Source organism: Sus scrofa, chromosome 14 (genome assembly GCF_054392235.1).
Source record: "Sus scrofa isolate SSC_HxYL_T2T_F1_AM1 chromosome 14, Sscrofa_HxYL_maternal_Yorkshire_Landrace_v2.0, whole genome shotgun sequence".
NCBI lineage: Eukaryota > Metazoa > Chordata > Mammalia > Artiodactyla > Suidae > Sus > Sus scrofa.
This window is the reverse complement of record NC_139396.1, coordinates 82,919,313-82,944,537: the sequence shown is the minus strand read 5'-3', so window position 1 is coordinate 82,944,537 and position 25,225 is coordinate 82,919,313. Positions and strand designations below refer to the sequence as shown.

At 39.8% G+C, this 25,225-nt stretch overlaps 1 protein-coding gene across 3 annotated transcripts in view; it reads left to right on the top strand.

The window, feature by feature from the left end:
• The window catches only part of LOC100152623 (zinc finger protein 37A), a 130,679-nt gene that overhangs the window by 87,676 nt on the left and 17,778 nt on the right, over nt 1-25,225 (top strand). Inside the window, exon 6 of one of the 3 annotated variants that reach the window (XM_021072371.2) lies at nt 14,723-14,896. The exons of the other annotated variants lie outside the window; for them this stretch is intronic. Within the exon in view, the coding sequence (XP_020928030.1) occupies nt 14,723-14,805 (83 nt within the window). The 3' untranslated portion in view covers nt 14,806-14,896. Of the gene's footprint in view, nt 1-14,722; nt 14,897-25,225 lie in introns of those variants that run through there. 3 annotated transcript variants of the gene reach the window in all.

Below are 25,225 nucleotides of genomic sequence, written 5' to 3'. Positions count from 1 at the left end.
CCTGACCAGGTTCTGTCCACACTAGGACCTGCTAGAGACCCAGCCTCAGTCCTAAGAGCTTTTCAGGAGACATGGAGTCCTGAGTAGAGGCCCAGACAGGTCTCAGTCCTGGGAAGCTCTATGCTTCTGTCTGTGTTTAGATGTCAGATCCAAAGCTGAGGTAGGCTTGTCTGGCCACAACCTCTGCTCTGAGTGTGGTTCCCTGCCTTCCAGGGTTCATTGCATTGGGAAGGGTCTTAGTCCTGGGGCTGGTAGAGGCTCCTCAGGTGAACTACCTCATTATTAAACCAGTTCAACAGGGAGTTCCTGCTCTGGTGCAGTGGGTTAAGAATCTGACTTCATCAGCTCTAGTTCACGCAGAGGTACACCTTCAACACCTGGCCTGGCTCAGAGGGTTAAAGGATCCAGCATTGCTGCAGCTGCAGCATAGGTCTAAGCTGCAGCTCATATTCAATCCCTGGCCCAGAAACTTCCATATGCTGTGGGTATAGCCATTAAATAAATAAATGATGAACTAATTCACCAGGATGCACAAGGTGAAGAGGGAGGCAGTTTTGCCTGGTGAATTGATTGCTGAACCAGCAGCAGGGGAAGTTGCCTCTGGGGTCTCCTTCTGGCTGCCCATTCCTACTCAACAGAATCCAGACCTGACCTCCTCTTTCATCCCTGCTTTCTCATGAGTTTTCTGCAAGGCAGGAAATGGCCTAGCCTGCCATAACAAAAGTAGTGTGTTCAACTTTAGTACATAAGGTTAGAAACAATTAAAATAACCCAGAACCAAAGTAAAAAGTGGTGGGAACTGACTTCTCTGGGACAAGCGCTGGGGGAAGAGACAGACCCCACACTTCTTTCACAGCCCTAGCAGGTCCCAGGGACTTGGCTCATTCCCATGTTGGGTGCCCACCCAGCACAGCTCTGGATTCGCCCCACGTCTCAGCTGTCTCCCTCTGTCCCATCTTGAACACAATAAAATGATGTCTGCTGATCATTGTTCGCAACATAGGCCTAGTCGCTATCAGGGCCCTTTAATTTAGGCATCCTGGTATAGCAGCTGTTTTTAGGCCTAAAGAGGGAAGAGTTTATGAGTGTAAAACATTTTCAGAGGAAATTAATATTTGATGACTATGCTACATGATTGTTGACTTCTGTTAGTCATACTTCAGATTTTAGATCTAATGTGGGGTTACAGAGGAGTCAAAATTTAAGTCTTTATAATCTGTATTCATAGCTTCAGTATCACTGATGAACTGTAGTTTTTATGTTTAGGGAAGGGTTATTGATTTCATGTCTCATGTACAGGACTCACAATGATAATAGGGCAATTAAGATTACAATGGTGGGAATTCTCACTGTGGCACAACAGGATCAGTGGCATCTCTGCAGCACAGGTTCAATTTCCCTGCCCAGCACAGTGGGTTAAAGGATCCAGTGTTGCCACAGTGTGGTGTAGCTTGCAATTGTGGCTTGAATTTGATCCCTGGCCCGGGAACTGCTTATGCCATGGGGTGGCTGAAAAAAAAGAAAAAAAAGATTATAATGGTGGCTGGTAGATGGTGCAAATTGTTCTACTTGTGGATAGAATGTATGTGTATAAATCAGTTTAGCTGTCAATATTAGTGAAATAATATAGAGGGCTAGAGAACTTATCCAAAAATAATTATTTTTGGGCCATACCTCTGGCACATGGAAGTTCCTGAACCAGGGGTGGAACATACAACACAGAAGCAACCCAAGATGCTGCAGTAACAACTCCAGATCCTTAACCCTGCTGTGCCACAAGGGAACTCCCAAAATGATTATGAAAATGTGCAAGTTCTTCCATAATAGCTGATGTTACCTCTTGAGAGGTTATGCCTAGTGATATACAGGATTTTTGCCTATGACTTAACTTTGACAAAGTTATATAATTTTTAACTGTTATCATGTTTATTGAGAAAGACATAACAGTTATGTTTTGGCTTGACACCATTGACAAGGATTCAACTGCTTCTTTCCTTTTTTTTTTTTTTTTTTTTTTTGGCCATCCCTGCAGTATGTGGAAATTCCTGAGACAGGGGTCAAATCTGCACCACAGCAGTGACAATACTGGATTCTTAACCTGCTGAGCCACAGAGGAACTCCCTCTTCCTTATTTTAAATGCACACAGGTAGGCTCTTCAAACGTAGGATATGGTGGAGGGCATTCATGTAACCATGATAGGTTAGTAGTAGCAGTTTCCATTGCTGAGCCTTCTTCTTTGGATGTAAATGCTTCTCAAATTATGAAAACAATTAGCACTACTGCTGTTACTGAGTAAATGAGCTTTAGTAGTAAATGAGTTGTAGACGAACTATTTCATGTTGTGTGTGCATCAGGGTAGTTGGAGTGACATGTAGTGACATCCCTGAAAGACCAAGAAAGTGCTGTGGGAAGAGAGTCATATTTACTATTACAAATAAAATTGTGAAGTGAATTTTTTGCTCATGTTTAGTTAAGCATAAACCTGAGAATAGTGAAAGTCATTGTATGAAGTCTTCTATAATAGTGAAAACTGCTCCCATTGACATCACATAATGAAAGTGTGCTACCACATCATATGTACCACAGAGGACAATATCCCAGGACAAACTGGCTAAGATGATTCCTGTCAAACCACCTTTTGTAAAAACAAAAGTAAAACCTAAAGCTCACTATGTAGTAGGAGATTACATTATACTACATCTGTGAAGAGTTACTAATCAACTGCATACCTTTATTCCTATAGGAATAGCAATAATTATGGCAGCTGATATAAACTCATGGGTTTACATCTATCCTTATGGTAAATATATGATGGGCGCATAAAATAAGTCCCAAAAAGCCAATGGACTTGATTCATACCATTCCCATGTATCCGAAATGCTCTTTTTGTTCTAAATAGTATGTGATGATAATGTGAGATTATTCCAAACCCTGGGTGGCTATGAATACAGACTTCAGGGTAACTAAAGAATAAAAGAATAGATGTTGGTATAGGATTGAGTCTCCTCCTGCAGGGTCAAAGAAAGTAGTATTTAGATTTTGATCTGTTAACAATATGGTAATTCCCGCTGCTAGGACTGAGAGGGATAATTATAGTAATATGGCTCTAATTGGGGCAGATCAAACAAATAAGGTGTTTGGTATTGGAATAATGGCTGGTTGTTTTATATGAAAGATTGTAGTCATAAAAGTAATAGCACCAAGATTTGAGAAACATCTGCTAAAAGTAAAGAGAAAATGGTTAGGTTGACAAAGGCTACTGCATGTGCCAGATTGCTGGCTAGAGGTAGATGTATGCTTCAACTGGTACCAGAACCAGCTTTACTATTGATGATTGAGTAGGAGTAAGAATGAAGGGGAAGTGGTCAAAAGCTTATATTGTGTATTTGGTGAAATGCTGCATCAGGTGCACTGGTTATTAGTGGGACAAGACAGTTTCCAACCCCTGCCCCCGCATAATAATGGCCACAACTATAAAGAAAAATATTAGAAATGCAGGGGCTGGCATGACTATAATTTAGAATTGGTCACCTCCAAGTATGCTCCAGGTTAGCATAACTGAGCACAGATTCATAGACTTAAGGTATTGCCTACTGTTTTAGCTCAAGCATCAAATAGTAAAGTGACAGTACATTTGTGATTTGTTGAAAAGAGTCAGCAGTTTATGAACACAGGTAAAATGGCTGAGCAAGGAATAGAGTATAAATCAAAAGAAAGAGATTAGCCCTCTTTTTTGTCAAACCCTGTTATGAATCAACAAATTGAATTGCAAATTTGAAGAAGCAGCTTCAATTCTGCAGGTGCTTTGCCGTATTTCTCTTTTTTCTTGAAGAAGAGAGAAGTAGATGACGCCAGTTAGCTAGAGTATTTACCTGTTAACTAAAATTTCCTGGGATGGAAGCCCATCTTCAAGCGTTTTGTAATCCTTATTTTCAGGAATTAAGAAAATTGTACTTGCAAAGGGTTTTGAAAGATCTTGGTCTAAACGAACCTAGATTCCTAGCCCAGTACTGATAGAATGCGTGTTAAGGGTAGTAATAGTGTGGATATTATGGTTGGTAATGATAGAAAGGATATTTATTTTGTATGTGTGACTTATTTTATCTTTATGTTTATTGAAGGGAATATAGTTAGTGATGTGGAGAATGATAGCCACAAATAGACTTACATGCTAAGGATTTCCCGCCATGGCTCAGTGGTTAAGGAATCCGACTAGGAACCATGAGGTTGTGGATTCGACCCCTGGCCTCACTCAGTGGGCTAAGGAACTGGAGTTGCCGTGAGCTGTGGTGTAGGTAGCATACACAGCTCGGATCCCGCATTGCTGTGGCTCTGGCGCAGGCCAGCGGCTACAGCTCCAATTAGACCCCTAGCCTGGGAACCTCCGTATACCCCTGGAGCAGCCCTAGAGAAAAAAAAAAAAAAAGAAATACATAAGTAGTGCTCTGATGGCTATCAGTGTAAGTAGAATGATGTTATCATTTTTGTTCTCTCTTGCATAATTGTTCACTTGGGTAAAAACCCTGATAATGATGGGAGACTTCCTAATGATACTCTAATGCTGAGAATAAGGATTGTATGGGAGGTGTGTTGTTTCATGTGTGTGATGATGATACTGTTGTGGTACATGAGCTGGGCGTAAATCGTAAGAAGACAGTGTTATTTTGATATAAATCAGTGCATTTAGGATTGTTATGGTTGGATTATGCATTGTAATAGCAGTTATTCATCCTATATTCACAACTGATGAGCTGGCAGTGATTTTTGTAGCTGAGTTTTATTGAGTCCTCTGCAGCCTCTAATTATGTTTCATAATATTGCTGTGACTAACATTATGTTCAGATTGATGGGTGGTGAGATTTGGGTATGAGTCTGTCATGTTAATAGCATCAGGCCTGCTGTTCATGGACTGCGTTGTGTTACTTCAGGCACTCAGAAATGAAATGGTTAAAGTCCTAATTTTATGACAAAAGCTATTGTTTTGATGGCAGATGCTGCCAGACTAAAGATTTTTGTAATTTATTGTGTTCACTTACCAGTGTATGTTTAACAAGAACAGCCATCATAAACAGTATTGATGTGGTGGCTTGTTTTAGAAAATATTTGTTGGATGTTTCTATAGCTTATGGTTTAATTTTTTATTAGAATGAGGATAATGTCAACTATTGTGAGCCTGTTACTACAATTATGCTTCCTTAGATAATGGTCAATAAAATGATAGTAAAAACAATAGAATTTATTAGTACATGAAGATATAAAACCACATATATACAGTATTTGGGGAGTATGGGCCTGATAGCTTACTTAATGGACTTTACTGTAGCATGTGGTGTAACATGGAACATGAAAAACTCTTTCATGGTAGGCTCAGTTCCTGTCATTCTAGGCATAAGAAAATCTAAACCTCTTTTTACTCTAAGTAACTCTTTTGTCAGACATACTTCTTATGGTTGTGGTGGGATGCCTGATGTGAAGACAAGTAGACTTCTCATACATGTGGGGCTAATGTTAATGGTAAAAAAATTTACAATAGATGTATAAGTTGATCAACATTGTGGGTAGAATGCTCAAATTCATAAAAAGGAGTTTGTTAGGAGTTTTTTAAATGATGACATTGGCTATATATAATTCCAGCCTTTAGGGGTTGTGAAATGCTCCTAAAAATGGGATTGTAGTGAAAATGCTTATTAGAATGATGTTGACATAGTCTCCAGGAAGAACAAAGTGAATGGGCCTGCTACATTTTCTACATTGAAACCAAATAGCGATTTTGATTCTACTTCTGTTAAATCATTTATCAGTAGGATTGAAAAGCGAATAATTGCTAGTGTTACTTCATATGAGATTGTCTGTGCTACTGCCCACAGAGCTCCGTTGTGCATATTTTGAAACTGAAGCTCATCCAGGTCAGAGGATGATGTAGATGATTAGACTTCATATAGCTAACATAAACAGTACACCTAGGTATATATTAATTAGTGGAAAAGGCATGGGAAGAGGAATTCATAATGTGAGAGCCAGGGTTAATGCTAGTATTGGTGCAATAATATATAAATTGATGTTGGTGATGGTCATAGTGGTTTTTTAATAAATAATTTGACTTCATCAGTAATGGGTTATAATAATCCATAGGAGCTGATATTGCTTGATTCTTTCTGGATTTGTAGATAGCGTAGGATTTTTAAAATTTATTTATTTTTAAACTCAATGAATTTTATTATATTTATAGTTGTACAAACATCATCACAACCCAATTTTGCAACATTTGCCTCCCAAACCCCCAGCCCATCCTTCCCCCCTCCCGACATGTCTCCTTTGGTAACCATAAATTTTTCAAAGTCTGTGAGTTAGCTTCTGTTCCACCAATAAGTTCATTACATCTTTTTTTTTTTTTAGATAACACATATGAGTGATAGCACATCATGTTTGTATCTCAATATCTGACTACATTTCACATGATAATTTCTAGGTCCATCCATGTTACTACAAATGTCATTATTTCATTTCTCCTTATGACTAAGTAATATTCCATTGTGTATTGTGTATATGTACCACATCTTCTTTATCCACTCCTCTGTCAATAGACATTTAGGTTGCTTGGCTATTGTACGTAGTACTGTAATGACCATTGTGGTATATGTATCTTTTTGAGCCATGGTTTTCTCCGGATAGATGCCCAGGAGTGGAATTGCTGGATCAAATTGTAATTCTATTTTTAGTTTTTTGGGGAATCTCCATATTGTTTTCATAGCAATTGCACAAATTTACATTCCTACCAACAGTGAGGAATTCTCCTCACCCTCTCCAGCATTTATTGCTTATAGACCTTTTGATGATGGCTACTCTGGCTGGTATAGGTGTTACCTCATGGTAGTTTTGATTTTCATTTCTCTAATAATTAGTAATGTTAAACATCTTTTCCATGTGGTTTTTGGCCATCAGTATGTCTTCTTTGGAGAATTATCTGTTTAGATCTTCTGTTCACTTTTTGATGTGGTTATTTTGTTCTGTTTTGTTGGTACTGAGGTGCAGGAGGTGTTTCTATATTTTGGAGATTAATTCCTCGTCAGTTGCTTCATTTGAAAATATTTTCTCCCATTCTGTGTGTTGTCTTTTTGTTTTCCTTAGGGTTTCCTTTGCTATGCAGAAACTTTTAAGTTTAATTAAGTCCCATTTGTTTATTTTTGTTTTAATAACTCTACGAGGTGGGTCTGAGAAGATAATTGCTGTGGTTTATGTCAAAGACTGTTCAGCCTATATTTTCCTATAAGAGTTTTATAGTATCAGGTCTTATACTTAGGTCTTTAATCAATGTTGAGTTTATATTTGTGTATGGTGTTAGGGAGTATTCTAATTTCTTTTTTTCTTTCCTTTTTTTTCTTTTTTAGGGCCACACCCAAGGCACATGGAAGTTTCCACACTAGGGGTCATATCAGAGCTACAGCTGTCAGCCTACACTACAGTCACAGCAATGCAGGATTCAAGACGTGTCTGTGACCTATACCACAGCTCTCATCATGCCAGATCCCCGACCCCCTGAGCAAGGTCAGGGTTTGAATCTGCATCCTCATGGATACTAGTCGGATCTGTTTCCACTGTGCCACAATGGGAACTCCCCTAATTTCATTCTTTTACATGTACCTGTTCAGTTTTCCCAGAACCACCTGTTGAAGGGACTGTCTTTTTCCCTTTGTATATTCTTGATTACTTTGTCATAGATTAGTTGACTGTAGGTGTGTGGGTTTAATTCTGGGGTTTCAATACTCTTCCACTGATCTATATTTCTGTTTTTGTGCCAGTGCCGTAATGTTTTGGTGACAGTAGTTTTGTAGTGTAGTCTGAAGTCAGGGAGCCTGATTCCTCCATCGTCATTTTTCTTTCTCAGGATGGCTTTGGCTATTCTGGGTCTTTTGGGGTTCCACACAAACTTTAAAATATTTTGTTCTAGGGAGTTCCCATTGTGGCTCAGTGGTAAGTAACCCAACTAGTATCCATGAGGACTTGGGTTCAATCTCTGGCCTTGATCAGGGGGTTAAGGATCCAGTGTTGCTTCGAGCTGTGGTGTAGGTTTCAGACACAGCTTAGATCCAACATTGCTATGGCTGTGGCATAGGCTGGCAGCTGTAGCTCTGATTTGATCCCTAGCTTGGGAACGTCCATGTGCCACTGGTGAGGCCCTAAAAAAAAAAGTTCTAGTTCTGTAAAAAAATACCTTTGATAGTTTGATAGGGATTGCATTGAATCTGTAGATTGCCTTTGGTAGTATAGCCATTTTGAAAATATTGATTCTTCCAATCCAAGAGCATGGTATATCTTTCCACTGTTTGTATCATCCTTGAGTTCCTTCATCAGCATCTTAGAGTTTTCAGAGTACAGGTCTTTTTTTCTCCTTATTCCTTGGTGTTTTTGATGCAATGGTAAAGGGGATTGTTTCCCTAATTTCTCTTTCTGATATTTCATTGCTAGTATATAAAAATGCAGTCAGTTTCTGTGTATTAATTTTGTATCCTGCTACTTTACCAAATTCATTGATGAGCTCTCAGTTTTCTGGTAGCATCTTTAGAATTTTCTAGGTATAATATCATGTCATCTGCAAACAGGGATAGTTTTATTTTTTCCTTTCCAATTTGGATTCCTTTTATTTCTTTTTCTTCTCTGCCATGGCTAGGACTTTGAAAACTATGTTGAATAGTAGTGGCAAGACATCCTTGTCTTGTTCCTGATCTTAGCAGAATTCTTTCAGCTTTTCACCATTGAGGATGATGTTAGCCATGGGTTTGTCATGTATGGCCTTTATTACATTGAGGTAGTTTTCCTCTATGCTCACTTTCTGGAGGGTTTTTATCAGAAAGAGGTATTAGATTTTGTCAAAAGCTTTTTCCACATCTATTGAGAGGATCATAAGGTTTTTATTCTTCAGTTTGTTAATGTGGTGTATCACACTGACTGATTTGCAGATATTGAAAAATCCTTGCATCTCTGAGATAAATCCTGCTTGATCATGGTGAACAATTCTTTTAATGTATTGCTGATTTTTGTTTGCTAGTATTTTGTTGATGATTTTTGCATCTATGTTCATCAGTGACATTGGCCTGCAATTTTCTTTTTATGTGATATCAGGGTGATGGTATCAGGGTGATGGTTGCCTCATAGAATGAGTTTAGCAGTGTTTCTTCCTCCGCAATTTTTTGGAATAGTTTCAGAAGTATAGGTGTTAATTCTTCTCTAAATTTTTTATAGAATTCACCTGTGAAGCCATCTAGGCCTGGACTTTTGTTCGTTGAAAGTTTTTTAATCACAGTTTCAATTTCAGTACTTGTGATTGGTCCATTCATCTTTTCTATTTCTTCCTGGTTTAGTCTTGGGAAAATGTACCTTTCTAAGAATTTGTCCATTTTTTCTAGGTTGTCTGTTTTATTGGCATATGGTTTTTTGTAATAGTCCCTTATGATCCTTTGTATTTCTGTGATGACCATTGTAACTTCTTCTTTTTCATTTATAATTTTATTGATTGAGTCCTCTTTTTTTCTAGATGAAGGGCTAAGGATTTATCAATTTTGTTGATCTTTTCAAAGAACCAGCTTTTATTTCATTGATCTTTTCTATGGTTTTCTTCATTTCTGTTTCACTTATTTCTGCTCTGATCTTTATGATATCTTTCCTTCTGCTAACTTGGAATTTTATCTGTTCTTCTTTCTCTAGTTGCTTTACATGTAAAGTTAGGTTGTTAAGTTTTTTCTTGTTTCCTGAGGTAGGCTTATATTGCTATAAACCTCCCTCTTACAACTGCTTTTGCTGCATCCCATAGGTTTTGGATTGTTGTGTCTTTATTATTATTTGCTTCTAGGTATTTTTAAATTTCCTCTTTGATTTCTTCTGTGGTCCATTTGTTGTTTAGTAGCATGTTGTTTAGTCTCCACATGTTGGTGTTTTTTGCAGGGTTTTTTTCTTGTTGTTGATTTCCAATCATATAGCATTGTGGTGGGAAAAGATATTTGATATGTTTTCAATTTTCTTAAATTTACCGAGGCTTGATTTGTGATGCAGAATGTGATCTATCCTAGAGAATGTTCCATGTTCACTTGAAAAGAATGTGTATTCTGCTGCTTTTGGATAGAATGTTCTATGAATATCTTTTAAGTCTATCTCGTCCAATGCATCATTTAAGGCCTGTGTATTCTTGTTGATTTTCTCTCTGAGTGATCTGTCCATCGCTGTAAGTGGGGTGTTAAAGCCCCCTACTATTATTGTGTTATTGTCAATTTCTTCTTTTAAGGTTGTTAGTAGTTGCCTTATATATTGAGTCAATCCTATGTTGGGTTCATAAATATTTGCAATTGTTTTATCTTCTTCTTGGATTGATCCTTTGATCATTATGTAATGTCCTTCTTTGTCTCTTATAATATTCTTTATTTTAAGGTCTATTTTGTCTGATAGGAATATTGCTACATAAGCTTTCTTTTGATTACCCTTTGCATGGAATATTTTCTTCCATCCCCTCACTTTCAATTTGTATGTGTCCCTAGAACTGAAGTGGGTCTCTTGAAGACAGCATATATATGGGTCTTGGGTTTTTTTCTTTTTCCTTTTTGTCTTTTAGGATGGCACCCATGGCATATGGAGGTTCCCAGGCTAGGGGTCAAATCAGAGCTGTAGCTGCTGGCCTACACCACAGCCACAGCAATGCAGGATCCAAGCCACGTCTGTAACTTACATCACAGCTCACTGCAATGCCAGATCCTTAACCCTCACTCAGGTTAAGGGATCAAACCTGTATATTCATGGGCTATTCAGATTCATTTATGCTGAGCCACAATGGGAATTCCTGGGTCATCTTTTTGTATCCATTCAGTCAGTCTATGTATTTTAGTTGGGGCATTTAGTCCATTTACATTTAAGGTAATTATTGATATGTATGTTCTTATTACCAGTTTATTCATTGTTTTATATTTATTTTTGTTGGTCTTTTTTTCTTCCCTTCTTCTCTTGTTCTCTTCTCTTGTGGTTTGATGACTATCTTTAGTGTTGTCTTTGGATTGCTTTTTCTTATTTGTGTGTGTATCTACTGTAGATTTTTGGTTTGCAGTTACCATGAAGTTTTGATATAGGAATATATATATACACAAACACACAAGTTTTTTTTAAATTGTTGTTCTCTCAATTGCAAGTACATCTCCAGTATCTTGCATTTGTACCCATCTCTTCTCATGATTTATGGTCTTGGTAGCATATTTGTGAGTGATTTCCTACCTTTATTGTATGTATGTCTTTATGACTGAGGCTTGTCATGTGTAATATTTTTGTTTCTAGTTGTGGCTTTTCCTTTTCCATCTAGAGAAGTTCCTTTAGTATTTGTTGTAAAGCTGGTTTAGTGGTGCTGAATTCTCTTAGCTTTTGCTTGTGTGTAAAGCTTTTGGTTTATCCCTCAAATCTGAATAAGAGCCTTGCTGGGTAGAATAATCTTGGTTGGAGGTTTTTTCCTTTCATCACTTTTAAGTATATCCTGCTACTCCCTTCTGGCATGCAGAGTTTCTGCTTAAAAATAAACCAGTAACCTTATCAGGGTTACCTTGTATGTTATTTTTTTTTCCCTAACTGCTTTCAATATTTTCTCCTTGTCTTTAATTTTGGTCAGTTTGATTAATATGTGTCTTGGGAGGTTCCTCCTTGGGGTTATTTTTTCTGGTACTCATTATGCTTCCTGGATTTGAGTGAGTGATTTCTTTCCCATGTTAAGGAAGTTTTTGGCTATTGTCTCTTCAAATATTTTCTCTGGCCATCTCTCTTCTCCTTCTGTCATTCCTCTAATGCAGATGTTGGGGCACTTAACATTGTCCCAGAGCTATCTTAGATTGTATTCATTTTTTTCCAACCTTTTTTCTCTTTTCTTTTCTGCATCAGTGATTTCCACTAGTTCATCTTCAACCTCCCTTATTCATTCTTCTGCCTTCTGTATTCTGCTGTTGCTTCCTTCTAGTGAATTTTTTTGTTTCAGTTATTGTATTTTGCATCTCTGCTTCCTTAATACTTAAACCTTCTCTTTCTTTGCTCAAGGTTTCTTGTAATTTATCAGTCTTTGCCTCCAGTTTATTTCCAAGATCTTGAATCACCTTTGCTATCATTAGTCTAAAGTCTTTTTCATGGAGGTTGGTAATCTCCAGATCAATTAGCTGTTTTTCTGTTTCATTTTTTTTTCTTGTTCTCTTAGCTGATTCATAATTCTCTGCCCTTTCATTTCATGTAGGTTTTTGGTGTGGTCTTCTTTTTGCAGACAATAGGGTTGTAGCCTCTCTTGCTTCTGATATCTGCCACCCTTGTGCCTGAAGTTGGTTTGGGGGGTTTGCAGCAGACTTCCTGATGGGAGGGACTGGTGCCTGCTCACTGGTAGATGGAGTTGATTCTTATCCCTCTAGTGGGTGGGGCTTTGTCTCTGGGTGTGATTAGAGGTGGCTGTGTGCCTGTTTGCTGATGGGTGGGGCTGTGAGCCCACCTGGTTTGTTGTTTGGCCTGGGCTTCTAAACTCTGATGGATGGGGCCAGGTATTTCCAAAATAGCCACCTCTGGAGGAGTACATGCTGATGATTATTCCTGAGACCTCTGCCTCCAATGTCCTTCCGCAACAATGAGCCACAGTCACTCCCTGTTTTACCAGGTTATCTTTCAAGAACTGTAGTCACATCTAACCCAGATTCCTATGGAGTCTCTGTTTTGCCCTGTGACCCAGTGTGCACAGAAGCCTGTGTGTGCCTTTTAAGAGTAGAGTCTCCATTTCCCCCAGTCCTGTGGAGCTCATGCACTCAAGCCCCACTGGCCCTCAATGCCAAATGCTCTGGGAGCTCCTCCTCCCAATGCCAGTGAGGCAGAATATTAACTCAGGTAGTCAGTGTAGGAGCATGGGCTTCAATACATTCTTTGATATGGCTGTTGATTAACATTTGTGGCTTAAGGGCTCCAGGGGGTAGCATTTCCAAAGGCCTTGTTTTATTATAAGAAATGCGTGTTCCCCACAGACTTTGTTTACTATAGAAAATGTGAATCTCTAGCCCACTCCTCAACTGATAAAAGAGGAATCAGAGGAATGGTAAAAGAAAAGGACTCACACACAAAAAAACCCCACAGAACTTGCAGGACATTTCCAACCCCAAAAGCCCTATTGGACAAGGACTAATATAGGTAATTGAATAAGGCCAATGGGAGAAGACCACATCTCTCTGGACCCCACATTGGTACCCCTCCCCCCAACTTTGGGGAATAAAAACCCGTATAGGACAGTAGAGAAAGGGGGTGCTCTTCTCCCCCCTCCCAGTAACCCTGGGATCTATCTTCTTTCCTTTAATAAAAACATTGCTTGCTTGCTGCCTGTGTATTCACAGAGTTCATTCTTTGACCACTATGAACAAGAACCTGGATTCTAGTACCATCTTTCTGGCATCATCTTTTTGGGGGCTCATCTGGGATCCAATCCCAGCTTGCACTTTCTACGTTTTTTCAGTTTCATTTGCTTCTGAAAGGAGGGCAAATGTGTAAATGAGTGTATGGCCGACCAGAGACAGACAAAGTGAGTTCAGGAAAATTTTCTTTCCCATTTCCCCTACACCAAAGTCTCTTCTATGTACTATAGCTTTTGTAAAATATTTGGGAAATCACAGTTACTGTATTCCTGAAGGTTACCAATTGTTAAAAGGCATGTAAGAAACAAAATGTTGTTTTTGTGAATATTAAAGGGCTTAAAATAACTTCTCGGGTGCAGGAAGCACTGTGATAACCTCTGAGTGTGTGTATGAGTGAATGTGCATCCTGATTCACTTGTGCTTCAGGTTCAAGTTTGTGGCTCCACGGCCTTAGCAACTACTGAGTCTGAGTGGGTCCTAAGCTGCAGTTCTGCAGTGACCTCATATGGCTTATGGCTGTAACAGACTCTGAGGGTTCTCTTCCCTCCCTGTGAGTTCAGTCCAACTTTGGGGCTTATATGAGCCAGCCAATTGCTAAGAGGCACCTAAACTCCCAAGAGGAGGGTGGCCAGGTGGACATCTGAATGGCCATCTTCTGAGAAGGGATCACCCTCCCTTGTTTTGTCTGCAACACCGATGCAGGGTGGGCATACAGGGTGGGACCTAACCCAGAAATCCAGGCAAAGATTTCAAAAGGATTTTCTGGAGATTATGGTGTAAAACTAATCTGATCCTTTATCATTTCATTTGCTATTACTTCAAATAGAGCTGTGGGGGCAGAGGAAACAGACCTCTGGATATTAAGACCACCCTGAGTTGTTACCATACCTGTGGGGGAGAAGGAGTTAATAACCAGTATTCATCCAACTTAGGCCAAGTGTTTAGCCTCAGAGCCTGAGCATATTCAGTTTTGCTTTTTGCTATTTACTTTTACCCTGGTTGGAGAAGTCGACAGCTGGTTTATCGAATTTACCTGTTAACTGTGGCTTAGGAACTTTCTTGATATCAATAGAGGGCATGTCAGAATGAGCATCTTAGGATTCAAAAACTCAGGGCAGGACCTGTATGCCTGAGTTTTCTTCACCTCTGTCCAGAGGCAGGTAATGGGGAGGGATGATGGGAAGAGAGGCTACGCTGGTTAATTCCAGTCAGCCTGAGGTCAGATGGGACATTTGGCCACTAATGTCTAGTCGCTCCATAAGAGAGGGATGCCCTCACATAACCAAGAAAGGGAAATAGGCACTGGATGCTAGTCTTTTCTCTCTTTCAGATGGGAGCCACATCCTCAAGCCTGGTGCATGGCTCAATAGCAACTCCCCTGACATGTGCCTTGAAGAAATAGAAAAAGTTTGAGCCTGAGACTCTGAAAAAAAAAATCATTTATTTATTTTTTTTTTTTTTGTCTTTTTCTAGGGCCACTCCAGTGGCACATGGAGGTTCCCAGGCTAGGGGTCTAATCGGAGCTGTAGCTGCCAGCCTATGCCACAGCCATAGCAATGTGGGATATGAGCCATGTCTGCGACCTACATCACAGCTCACAGCAACGCTGGATCCCCAACCCACTGAGCAAGGCCAGGGATCAAACCTGCAAACTCATGGTTCCTAGTCAGATTCATTAACCACTGAGCCATGATGGGAACTCCAGAAATGTTTAATTTTCTTTTGCTCAAAAGCCTGGCCACTATATAACCTGTCGGACAGAGAGCAATGGCCATCTGAAGGCTCTCTAGATTATAATACTATTTTCCAATTAGACCTATTTTGTAGAAGAGAAGGGAAATGGTCAGAGGTGCCTTATGTTCAGATCTTGTTTACAATGAGGGAAGACACTACACTGAGGAAGGCTTGTGCACTCAGTACATTATGCCAACTCCCTCGGGACATAGGTGTCCACCATATTCTGGCCCAACTGGTCCAGACCCTCCAGAAGTTAATCAGCCTTCTCCAATACTGCCCAAGGCTCCACCTCTTCCCCCTCTACTGCCAAAGTTATATCCCTTTTTAATCCCTTTACAAGAAGTAGCAAACGAGAATGGGGACCAATACAGGTCCATACACCTTTTTCACTTCAGGACTTAAGGCAGATAAAATCAGATTTGGGAAAATTTGCTGATGACCCAGATAGATATATCAAGGTCTTTCAGGGTCTCATGTAATCCTTTGAGTTAGCCTGGAAGGATGTCATGTTATTACTACAACAGACATTGATTATAAGTGAAAAAAGTCTTAGAGAATGCTCAAAGATAGATGAATGGTATGCTATAAGTGCCAGAGGAAGCTCAGGCGAGGAACAAACAAGATTCCCCACAAGGTGTCAGGCAGTTCCTATGAGTGACCCTATTTGGTCTGCTGCTGAGGGAGATAAAGAAAACTGGCATAGAAATCATTTTATTACTTGTAAAGTTGAGGGATTAAAAGCTCAGAAGTAAAGCCCATTAACCACTAAATCCCGTTATCCACTCCAAACAATCAGAGGTTTGTCAAGGGGAATGAGAAAGTCCCATCGGCTTTCTTAGAAAAACTCAGGCATTGAGAAAACATACACCAATGGACCCAGAATCAATGGAGGGCCAAATAATTCTTAAAGACAAATTTATAACTCACTTGGCACCAGATATACAGAGAAAGCTCCAAAAATTGGCTTTTGGCCCTGATCAGGACCTGGAGCACCTCCTTAAAGTAGCAACTCAAGTATACTATAATCAGGACCAGGAAGAATGAAAGAACAAGAGGAGAGACAAAGAAAAGGCTGAGGCTCTAATTATGGCACTACAGGGAGTCAATCTGGGAGCTTTCAAGGCGAGAGGACTAGGGCAGAGACCTAAGCCTGGAGCCTGTTACCTCTGTGGAAAAGAGGGACACTTGAAATGGAAATGCCCCAAGGCTCAGACCACAGCACCTAGGCCATGTCCCATATGTCAGGGAGATCAGTGGAAGAAGGACTGCCCCCCAAAATGATGGTACCTGGGGTCAACCCCTCAGGCCCAGGATCAAGACTGATGGGACATGGGGCTTTCCATAATGGCTCCTGTCCTTATCACCACTAAGGAGCCTGGTGACTCTAAATGTAGAAAAACAGCCTATTGACATCTTCTTGGATATGGGAGCCACCTTTTCAGTCCTCCTCTCCAACCCTGCACCCCCCCCTTCAAATAAATCTGCCACTATTCATAATATTTCTTGCAAGCCAGTTATAAAATTTTTTACACAACATTTGAGTTGTGACTGGGGAGTGCATTTTCTTCTCTCATGCTTTTCTGATTGTTCCAGAGCATCCAACTTCCATTTTAGAATGAGATATTTTGTCAAAGGTTAAAACCTCAATTCACATAAGAATGGAGCCTAATCAAGGTTTATACCTGCCTTTGATGGAAGTAGGTATTGACCCAGAAGTCTGGGCCATAGGAGGAAAAAAATAGGAAGAGCAAAAAATGCTCAACCAGTAGAAATAACTCTTAAAGATCAAAATTTCTTTCCTTGACAAAAGCAGTATCCTCTGAGACCCAAGGCACGACAGAGACTTATCCCAATCATCAAACAAAACAAAACAAAACAAAACAAAAAACCTAAAGAAACAGGGGTTATTAATCAAATGTAACAGCCCCTGTAACACCCATGTATTGGGAGTAAAAAAGCCTAATGGGGATTGGAGCCTAGTGTAAGAACTTCCTCTAATAAATGAGACATTGGCCTCCCATCCAGTGGTGCCCAACCTCTACATTCTCCTCTGACAAATTCTAGAAACAGCAGCATGGGTTACTGTATTAGATTTAAAAGATGTCTTTTTTTTTTCTGTATTCCCTTGACTAAGGCTTTGCATATATAAATTCTCAAACTGTGGAGGGTAACTGGCCAGAATTAATGTTTGGCTCAAGTAAACTGGGAATCATTCAGTATTAAATTAATATCTTAAATTAGAATTGAAGTTTGTTGATCTAATTAATACAGACATGTTACAGTTATCAACATTAAGTATAATATCTTGTACCTAGGTTTAATAGAAGTTAAATGAGACACTGAGACATCAGTAACTAAACAGAAACTGAAGGTACTTAGAATGATTAATCAATATGTTTAGTGCCATCTTGAGATGTTCTCTATAATAAAAAAAATGTTTTTAGAAATTATAAAGGACAGCCTGTGGTTGCTTTGGAAAAGTAGAATGTGTGTGCTTTCAATAAAAAAGGAATGATGAATGGAATTGCATTTTATTAAGACAAAAGATAGTCTGTCTATAGCTTGTTGCTCTGGGTGGGAAAAAAAGGGACAGATTAATATGGATATAGAAAGTGAAGCAAGGTGTGTAGGGAGTAGATACATAGAAAAAATATTTGTGCATTGTATGGACTAAGTTTAGAATAAATTTAATTGAGTAAGTTAACTTTAAAAGTAAGGTGGTGCCATAAGTCATACCCCTCATAAGGACAAGTTACCTGTGCTACTATAAATCTGAATGTTGCGTCTATGTTCCTGATTATTCACAGAATGTGTCTGATTCCCTGCTAGATCTCCAGCAGCAGATTTATAAGATGTCAGATCCAGATCCAGCTTTTATAACTGCCCTCTGGAATTGGTTGACCTCCTCCTCCTGGTGAAAATATTTCATCACTATAGCCATCATTGTGATCTTAATCCTTTTATTTGGAGCCTATATAATTAATTGTATTTCTCATTTCATTATATCCCAGTTAGAAGCTATCAACCTTCAAATGGTGATGGAAGGGGTACCCAATGTAATGCATTGAAGCCCATTCAACTGTCCCATGAGTGGAGACCTAACTGCTTTCCCCTAACAATGCCCTTTTTCAGCAGGAAGCAGTCAGAGAGGTAGTCACCCCTTTCCCCCTGCAGTTAGAGTCTCCAACTCTAGAGGGGGGGATTGAGGCAGAATATTAACTCAGGTAGTCAGTGTAGGAGCATGGGCTTCAATACATTCTTTGATATGGCTGTTGATTAACATTTGTGGCTTAAGGGCTCCAGGGGGTAGCATTTCCAAAGGCCTTGTTTTATTATAAGAAATGCGTGTTCCCCACAGACTTTGTTTACTATAGAAAATGTGAATCTCTAGCCCACTCCTCAACTGATAAAAGAGGAATCAGAGGAATGGTAAAAGAAAAGGACTCACACACAAAAAAACCCCACAGAACTTGCAGGACATTTCCAACCCCAAAAGCCCTATTGGACAAGGACTAATATAGGTAATTGAATAAGGCCAATGGGAGAAGACCACATCTCTCTGGACCCCACATTGGTACCCCTCCCCCAACTTTGGGGAATAAAAACCCGTATAGGACAGTAGAGAAAGGGGGTGCTCTTCTCCCCCCTCTCAGTAACCCTGGGATCTATCTTCTTTCCTTTAATAAAAACTTTGCTTGTTTACTGCCTGTGTGTTCATGGAGTCAACCGCTGTGAACAAGAACCTGGATTCTGGTACCATCTTTCTGGGATCACCAGGTCCCCAGGCATGGGAACCTGATGTGGAGCTCAGGATTCTCACTACTGTGGGTGAACCTCTGTGATATAGTTAGTTACCGGTCTGTGGACTGCCCACAAGCAGGCATGGACTTGCTTATATCACATAATTGCCCCTCCTACCATCTTGATGTGGCCTCCTCTTTGTCTTCTGGAGTAGGATATCTTTTTTGATAGTTTCCAGTCTATTTTGTTGAAGGTTGTTCAGCAGTTGGTTGTAGTTTTCTTGCTTATATGAAAGAAGGGAGCTCCAGTCCTTCTACTTCACCATCTTAATCCCATTTCCTAACGTAGGATTCTTTTCTTTTCTTTTCTTTTCTTTTCTTTTCTTTTCTTTTCTTTTCTTTCTTTCTTTCTTTCCTTCTCTCTCTCTCTTTCCTTCCTTCCTTCCTTCCCTCCTTCCTTCCATCCTTTCTTTCTTTCTTTCTTTCTTTCTTTCTTTCTCTCTCTCTCTCTTTCTCTCTTTCTTTTTTCTTTCTTTCTTTCTTTCTTTCTTTCTTTCTTTCTTTCTTTCTTTCTTTCTTTCTTTCTTTCTTTTCTTTCCTTCCTTCCTTCCTTACTTCCTTCTTTCTTGTCTTTTTGTCATTTTGGGGGGGATGCTGCACCCACAACATATGGAACTTCCCAGGTAGGAGTCTAATCAGAGCTACAGCTGCTGGCCTATGCCACAGCCACAGCAATGCAGAATCCAAGCTGAGTATGAGACCTACACCACAGCTCACAGCAACACCAGATCCTTAGCCTACTGAGCGAGGCCAGGGATCAAACCTGCATCCTCATGGTTCCTACTCAGATTAATTACTTTTTTTTTCTTTTTTTCATTTTTTTATTACTCAAATGAATTTATCACATCTGTAGTTGTATAATGATCATAACAATCTGATTTCACAGGATTTCCATCCCACAGCCCAAGCACATCCCCCCACCCCCCAAACTATCTCCTCTGGAGACCATAAGTTTTTCAATGTCTGTGAGTCAGCATCTGTTCTGCAAAGAAGTTCCGTCTGTCCTTTTTTCAGATTCACATGTCAGTGAAAGCATTTGATGTTGGTGTCTCATTGTATGGCTGACTTCACTTAGCGTGATAGTTTCTAGGTCCATCCATCTTGCAAAAAATGCTGGTATTTCGTTCCTTTTAATGGCGGAGTAATATTCCATTGTGCATATGTACCACATCTTCTTGATCCACTCCTCTGTCAATGGACATTTAGGTTGTTTCCATGTCTTGGCTATTGCAAAGAGTGCTGCAAAGAAAAGGGGAGTACATGTGTCTTTGCGAGTCGTGGTTTTCTCTGGATAGATGCCCAGGAGTGGGATTGCTGGATCAAACAGTAGTTCTATGTTTAGTTTTCTGAGGCATCTCCATACTGCTTTCCACAGTGGTTGCACCAATTTACAATCCCACCAACAGTGTCATAGGGTTCCTTTTTCTCCACACCCTCTCCAGCACTTCTTGTTTGTAGACTTTTGGATGATGGCCATTCTGGCTGGTGTAAGGTGGTACGTCAGAGTGGTTTAGATTTTCATCTCTCCAATAATGAGTGATGTTGAACATCTTTTCCTGTGTTTCTCGGCCATCTGTATGTCTTCTTTGGAAAACTGCCTGTTTAGACCTTCTGCCCATTTTTTGATGGGGCTTTTTTTTTTTTTTTGGTACGGAGCTGTAGAAGTTGTTTATAAATTTTGGAGATTAATCCCTTGTCAGTTGATTCACTTGCAAAGATGTTCTCTCATTCTGTGGGTTGTCTTTTCGTTTCGTTTAGGGTTTCCTTTGCTGTGCAGAAACTTTGAAGTTTGAGTAGGTCCCATTTGTTTATTTTTCTTTTTATTGTCAATGCTCTAAGAGATGGATCTGAGAAGATGTTGCTGTCGTTTATGTCAGAGAGTGTTTGGCCTATGTTTTTCTCTAGGAGTTTGATAGTGTCTGGTCTTATATCTAGGTCAATAATCCATTTGGAGTTGATTTTTGTGTATGGTGTTAGGGAGTGTTCTAATTTCATTCTTTTCCATGTGGCTGTCCAGTTTTCCCAGCACAACTTATTGAACAAGCTGTCCTTTCTCCATTGTATAGTCTTGGCTCCTTTGTCATAGATGAGTTGGCTGTAGGTGCATGGGTTTAATTCTGGGCTTTCCATCCTGTTCCACTGATCTAGATGTCTGTCTTTGTGCCAGTACCATGCAGTTTTGACGACTGTTGCTTTGTAGTATAGTCCGAAGTCCAGGAGCCTGATTCCTCCAGCTCCATTTTTCTTTTTCAGGGCGTCTTTGGCTATTCTGGGTCTTTTGTACTTCCAAACAAACTTTAAAATATTTTGTTCGAGTTCTGTGAAAAATGTTCTTGGTAATTTGATAGGGATTGCATTGAATCTGTAGATTGCCTTGGGTAGTATAGTCATTTTGATATTAACTCTTCCAATCCATGAGCATGGCATGTCTTTCCATCTCTTTGTGTCATCTTTGATTTCTTTCATCAGTGGCCTGTAGTTTTCAGAGTACAGGTCTTTTGTTTCTTTAGGTAGGTTTACCCCTAGGTATTTTATTCTTTTGGATGCGATGGTAAACGGGATTGCTTCCCTAATTTCCTTTTCTGCCTTTTCATTGTTAGTGTATAGAAATGCCGTCGATTTCTGTGTATTAATTTTGTATCCTGTGACGTTGCCAAATTCGTGGATGAGCTCTAACAGTTTTCTGGTAGAGTCTTTAGGATTCTCTAGGTATAGTATCATGTCATCTGCAAATAGTGATAGTTTTACTTCTTCCTTTCCAATTTGGATTCCTTTTATCTCTTTCACCTCTCTGAGGCTGTAGCTAGGACCTCCAAAAGTATGTTGAAGAGTAGTGGCGAGAGCAGCCATCCTTGTCTTGTTCCTGACCTCAGCGGGAATTCTTTCAGCTTTTCGCCATTGAGAATGATGTTCGCTGTGGGTTTGTCGTATATGGCCTTTATTCTGTTGAGGTAGGTTCCCGTTATGCCCACTTTCTGAAGGGTTTTTATCAGAAATGGGTGTTGGATTTTGTCAGAGGCTTTTTCCGCGTCTATTGAGAGGATCATATGGTTTTTATTCTTCAGTTTGTTAATGTGGTGTATCACACTGATGGATTTGTGGATATTGAAGAACCCTTGCATCCCTGGGATAAATCCCACTTGATCATGATGTACAATCCTTTTAATGTATTATTGGATGCGGCTTGCTAGTATTTTGTTGGGGATTTTTGCATCGATGTTCATCAGTGATATTGGCCTGTAGTTTTCTTTTCTTGTGGAGTCTTTGTCTGGCTTTGGTACCAGGATGATGGTGGCCTCATAGAATGAGTTTGGGAGTATCCCTTCCTCTACAATTTTTTGAAATAGTTTCAGAAGGATAGGTGTTAGCTCTTCTCTAAATGTTTGATGGAATTCGCCTGTGAAGCCACTGGTCCTGGACTTTTGTTTGTTGGAAGTTTTTTAACCACAGTTTCAATTTCAGTTCTTGTGATGGGTCCATTCATCTTTTCTATTTCATCTTGGTTTAGTCTTGGAAGATTGTACTTTTCTAAGGATTTGTCCATTTCTTCTAGGTTTTCCATTTTATTGGCATATAGTTGCATATAGTAGTCTTTTAAGATCCTTTGTATTTCTGTGATGTCCGTTGTTACTTCTCCTTTTTCATTTCTAATTTTATTGATTTGAGTCCTCTCTCTTTTTTGCTTGATAAGTCTGGTTAGGGGTTTATCAATTTTGTTGATCTTTTCAAAGAACCAGCTTTTCGTTTCATTGATCTTTTCTACGGTTTTCTTTGTTTCTATTTCATTGATTTCTGCTCTGATCTTTATGATTTCTTTCCTTCTACTAACTTTAGGTCTTGTCTGTTCTTCTCTGTCAAGCTGCCTTAGATGTAAAGTTAGCTTGTTTGTTTATTTGAGCTTTTTCTTGTTTCCTGAGGTGGGCTTGTTTTGCTATAAACTTTCCTCTTAGAACGGCTTTTGCTGCATCCCATAGGTGTTGGAGTGTCGTATCTTCGTTGTCATTTGCTGCCAGGTATTTTTTAATTTCCTCTTTGATTTCTTCAGTGATCCCTTGGTTGTTTAGTAGCATGTTGTTGAGTCTCCACGTGTTTGTGTTTTTTGCAGTTTTTTTCTTGTTGTTGATTTCCAGTCGTATAGCCTTATGGTCGGAAAAGATGCTTGATATGATTTCAATTTTCTTAAAGTTACCGAGGTTGGGTTTGTAGCCCAGGGTGTGATCAGTCTTAGAGAATGTTCCATGTGCACTTGAGAAGAATGTGTATTCTGTTGCTTTTGGATGGAATGTCCTATAAATATCTATTAAGTCCATCTGGCTTAATGCTTCATTCAGGGCCTGTGTTTCCTTATTGATTTTCTGTCTGGTTGATCTGTCCATTGCTGTAAGTGGGGTGTTAAAGTCCCTGACTATGATCCTGTTATTGTTGATTTCTCCTTTTAAGGTTGTTAGCAGTAGCCTTATATATTGTGGTGAACCTACGTTGGGTGTGTAGATATTTAAAATTGTTATATCATCTTCTTGGATTGATCCTTTGATCATTATGTAATGTCCTTCTTTGTCCCTGAAAATATTCTTCACTTTAAAGTCTATTTTGTCTGATATGAGCATTGTGACTCCAGCTTTCTTTTGATCCCCGTTTGCATGAGATATTTTCTTCCATCCTCTCACTTTCAATTTGTATGTGTCCCTAGAAGTGAAGTGGGTCTCTTGAAGACAGCATATATATGGGTCTTGTTTTTGTATCCATTCAGCCAGTCTATGTCTTTTAGTTGGGGCGTTTCGTCCATTCACATTTAAGGTAATTATTGATATGTATGTTCTTATTGCCATTTTATTAATTACTTTGGATTGGTTTTTGCTGCTCTTTTTCCTCTCCTTCTTCTCTTGTTCTTTTCTGCCTGTAGACGTTCCTTTAGTATTTGTTGTAAGGCTGGTTTAGTGTTGCTGAATTCTCTCAGCTTTTGCTTATCTGTGAAGGTTTTGATTTCTCCCTCAAATCTGAACGAGAGCCTTGCTGGGTAGAGTAATCTTGGTTGGAGGTTTTTTCCTTTCATCACGTTAAGTACATCATGCCACTCCCTTCTGGCCTGCAGAGTTTCTGTTGAAAAATCTGCCGATAACCTTATTGGGGTTCCCTTGTATGTTATTTGTTTCTTCTCCCCAGCTGCTTTCAAGATTTTCTCTTTGTCTTTAGTTTTGGTCAGTTTGATTAGTATGTGTCTCGGGGTATTCCTCCTTGGGTTTATTTTGTATGGTACTCATTGTGCTTCCTGGATTTGAGTGAGTGGTTCCTTTCCCATGTGAGGGAAGTTTTTGGCTATTACCTCTTGGAATATTTTTTCTGTCCCCTTCTCTCTCTCTTCTCCTTCTGGCACCCCTATAACACGGATGTTGGTGTGTGTTCAACATTGTCCCAGAGTTCTCTGAGATTCTCTTCATTTCTTTTCAATCTTTTTTCTCTTTCTTGTTCTGCACCCGTAATTTCCACTAATCTGTCCGGCACCTCGCTTATTCGTTCTTCTGCCTCCTGTATTCTGCTGTTAGCTGCTTCGAGTGGATTTTTTATTTCGGTTATTGTATTTTGCATCTCTTCTGGTTTAAGTTTTATATCTTGTATCTCTTTGCTCAGTGTTTCCTGTAAGTTATCCATCTTTGCCTCCAGTTTATGTCCAATGTCTTGCATCATCTTCAGCATCAGCAGTCTAAAGTCTTTTTCCTGGAGGCTGAGAATCTCCTCATCGCTTTGCTGGTTTTCTGGGGCTTTTCCTTTCTCCCTCATCTGAGTTATAGTTCTCTGTCTTTTCATTTTTATAGGTTTTTGGTGTGGTGACCTTTTTACAGGTAATAGAGTTGTAGCCTCTCTTACTTCTGGTGTCTGCCCCCCTGTGGCTGAAGTCCGTATGGGGGGCTTGCTGTAGGCTTCCTGATGGGAGGGGCTGATGCCTGCCCCCTGGTAGGAGGAGCTGATTCTGATCCCTCTGGTGGGTGGGGCTTAGTCTCTGGATGGGATTAGAGGCAGCTGTGTGCCTGAGGGGTCTTTAGGTAGCCTGTTTACTGAGGGGTGGGGCTGTGGTCCCACCTGGATTGTTGTTTGTCCTGGGGCTTCTCAGCACTGACTGATGGGTGGGGCCAGATTTTCCCAAAATGGCCACCTCCAGAGAAAGGCACTGCTGCTGAATATTCCCGAGAGCTTTGCTTTCAATGTCCATCCCTCACAACAAGCCACATTCACCCCTGTTTTCCCAGGATGTCCTCCAAGAACTGCAGTCAGGTTTGACCCAGATTCCTATGGAGACC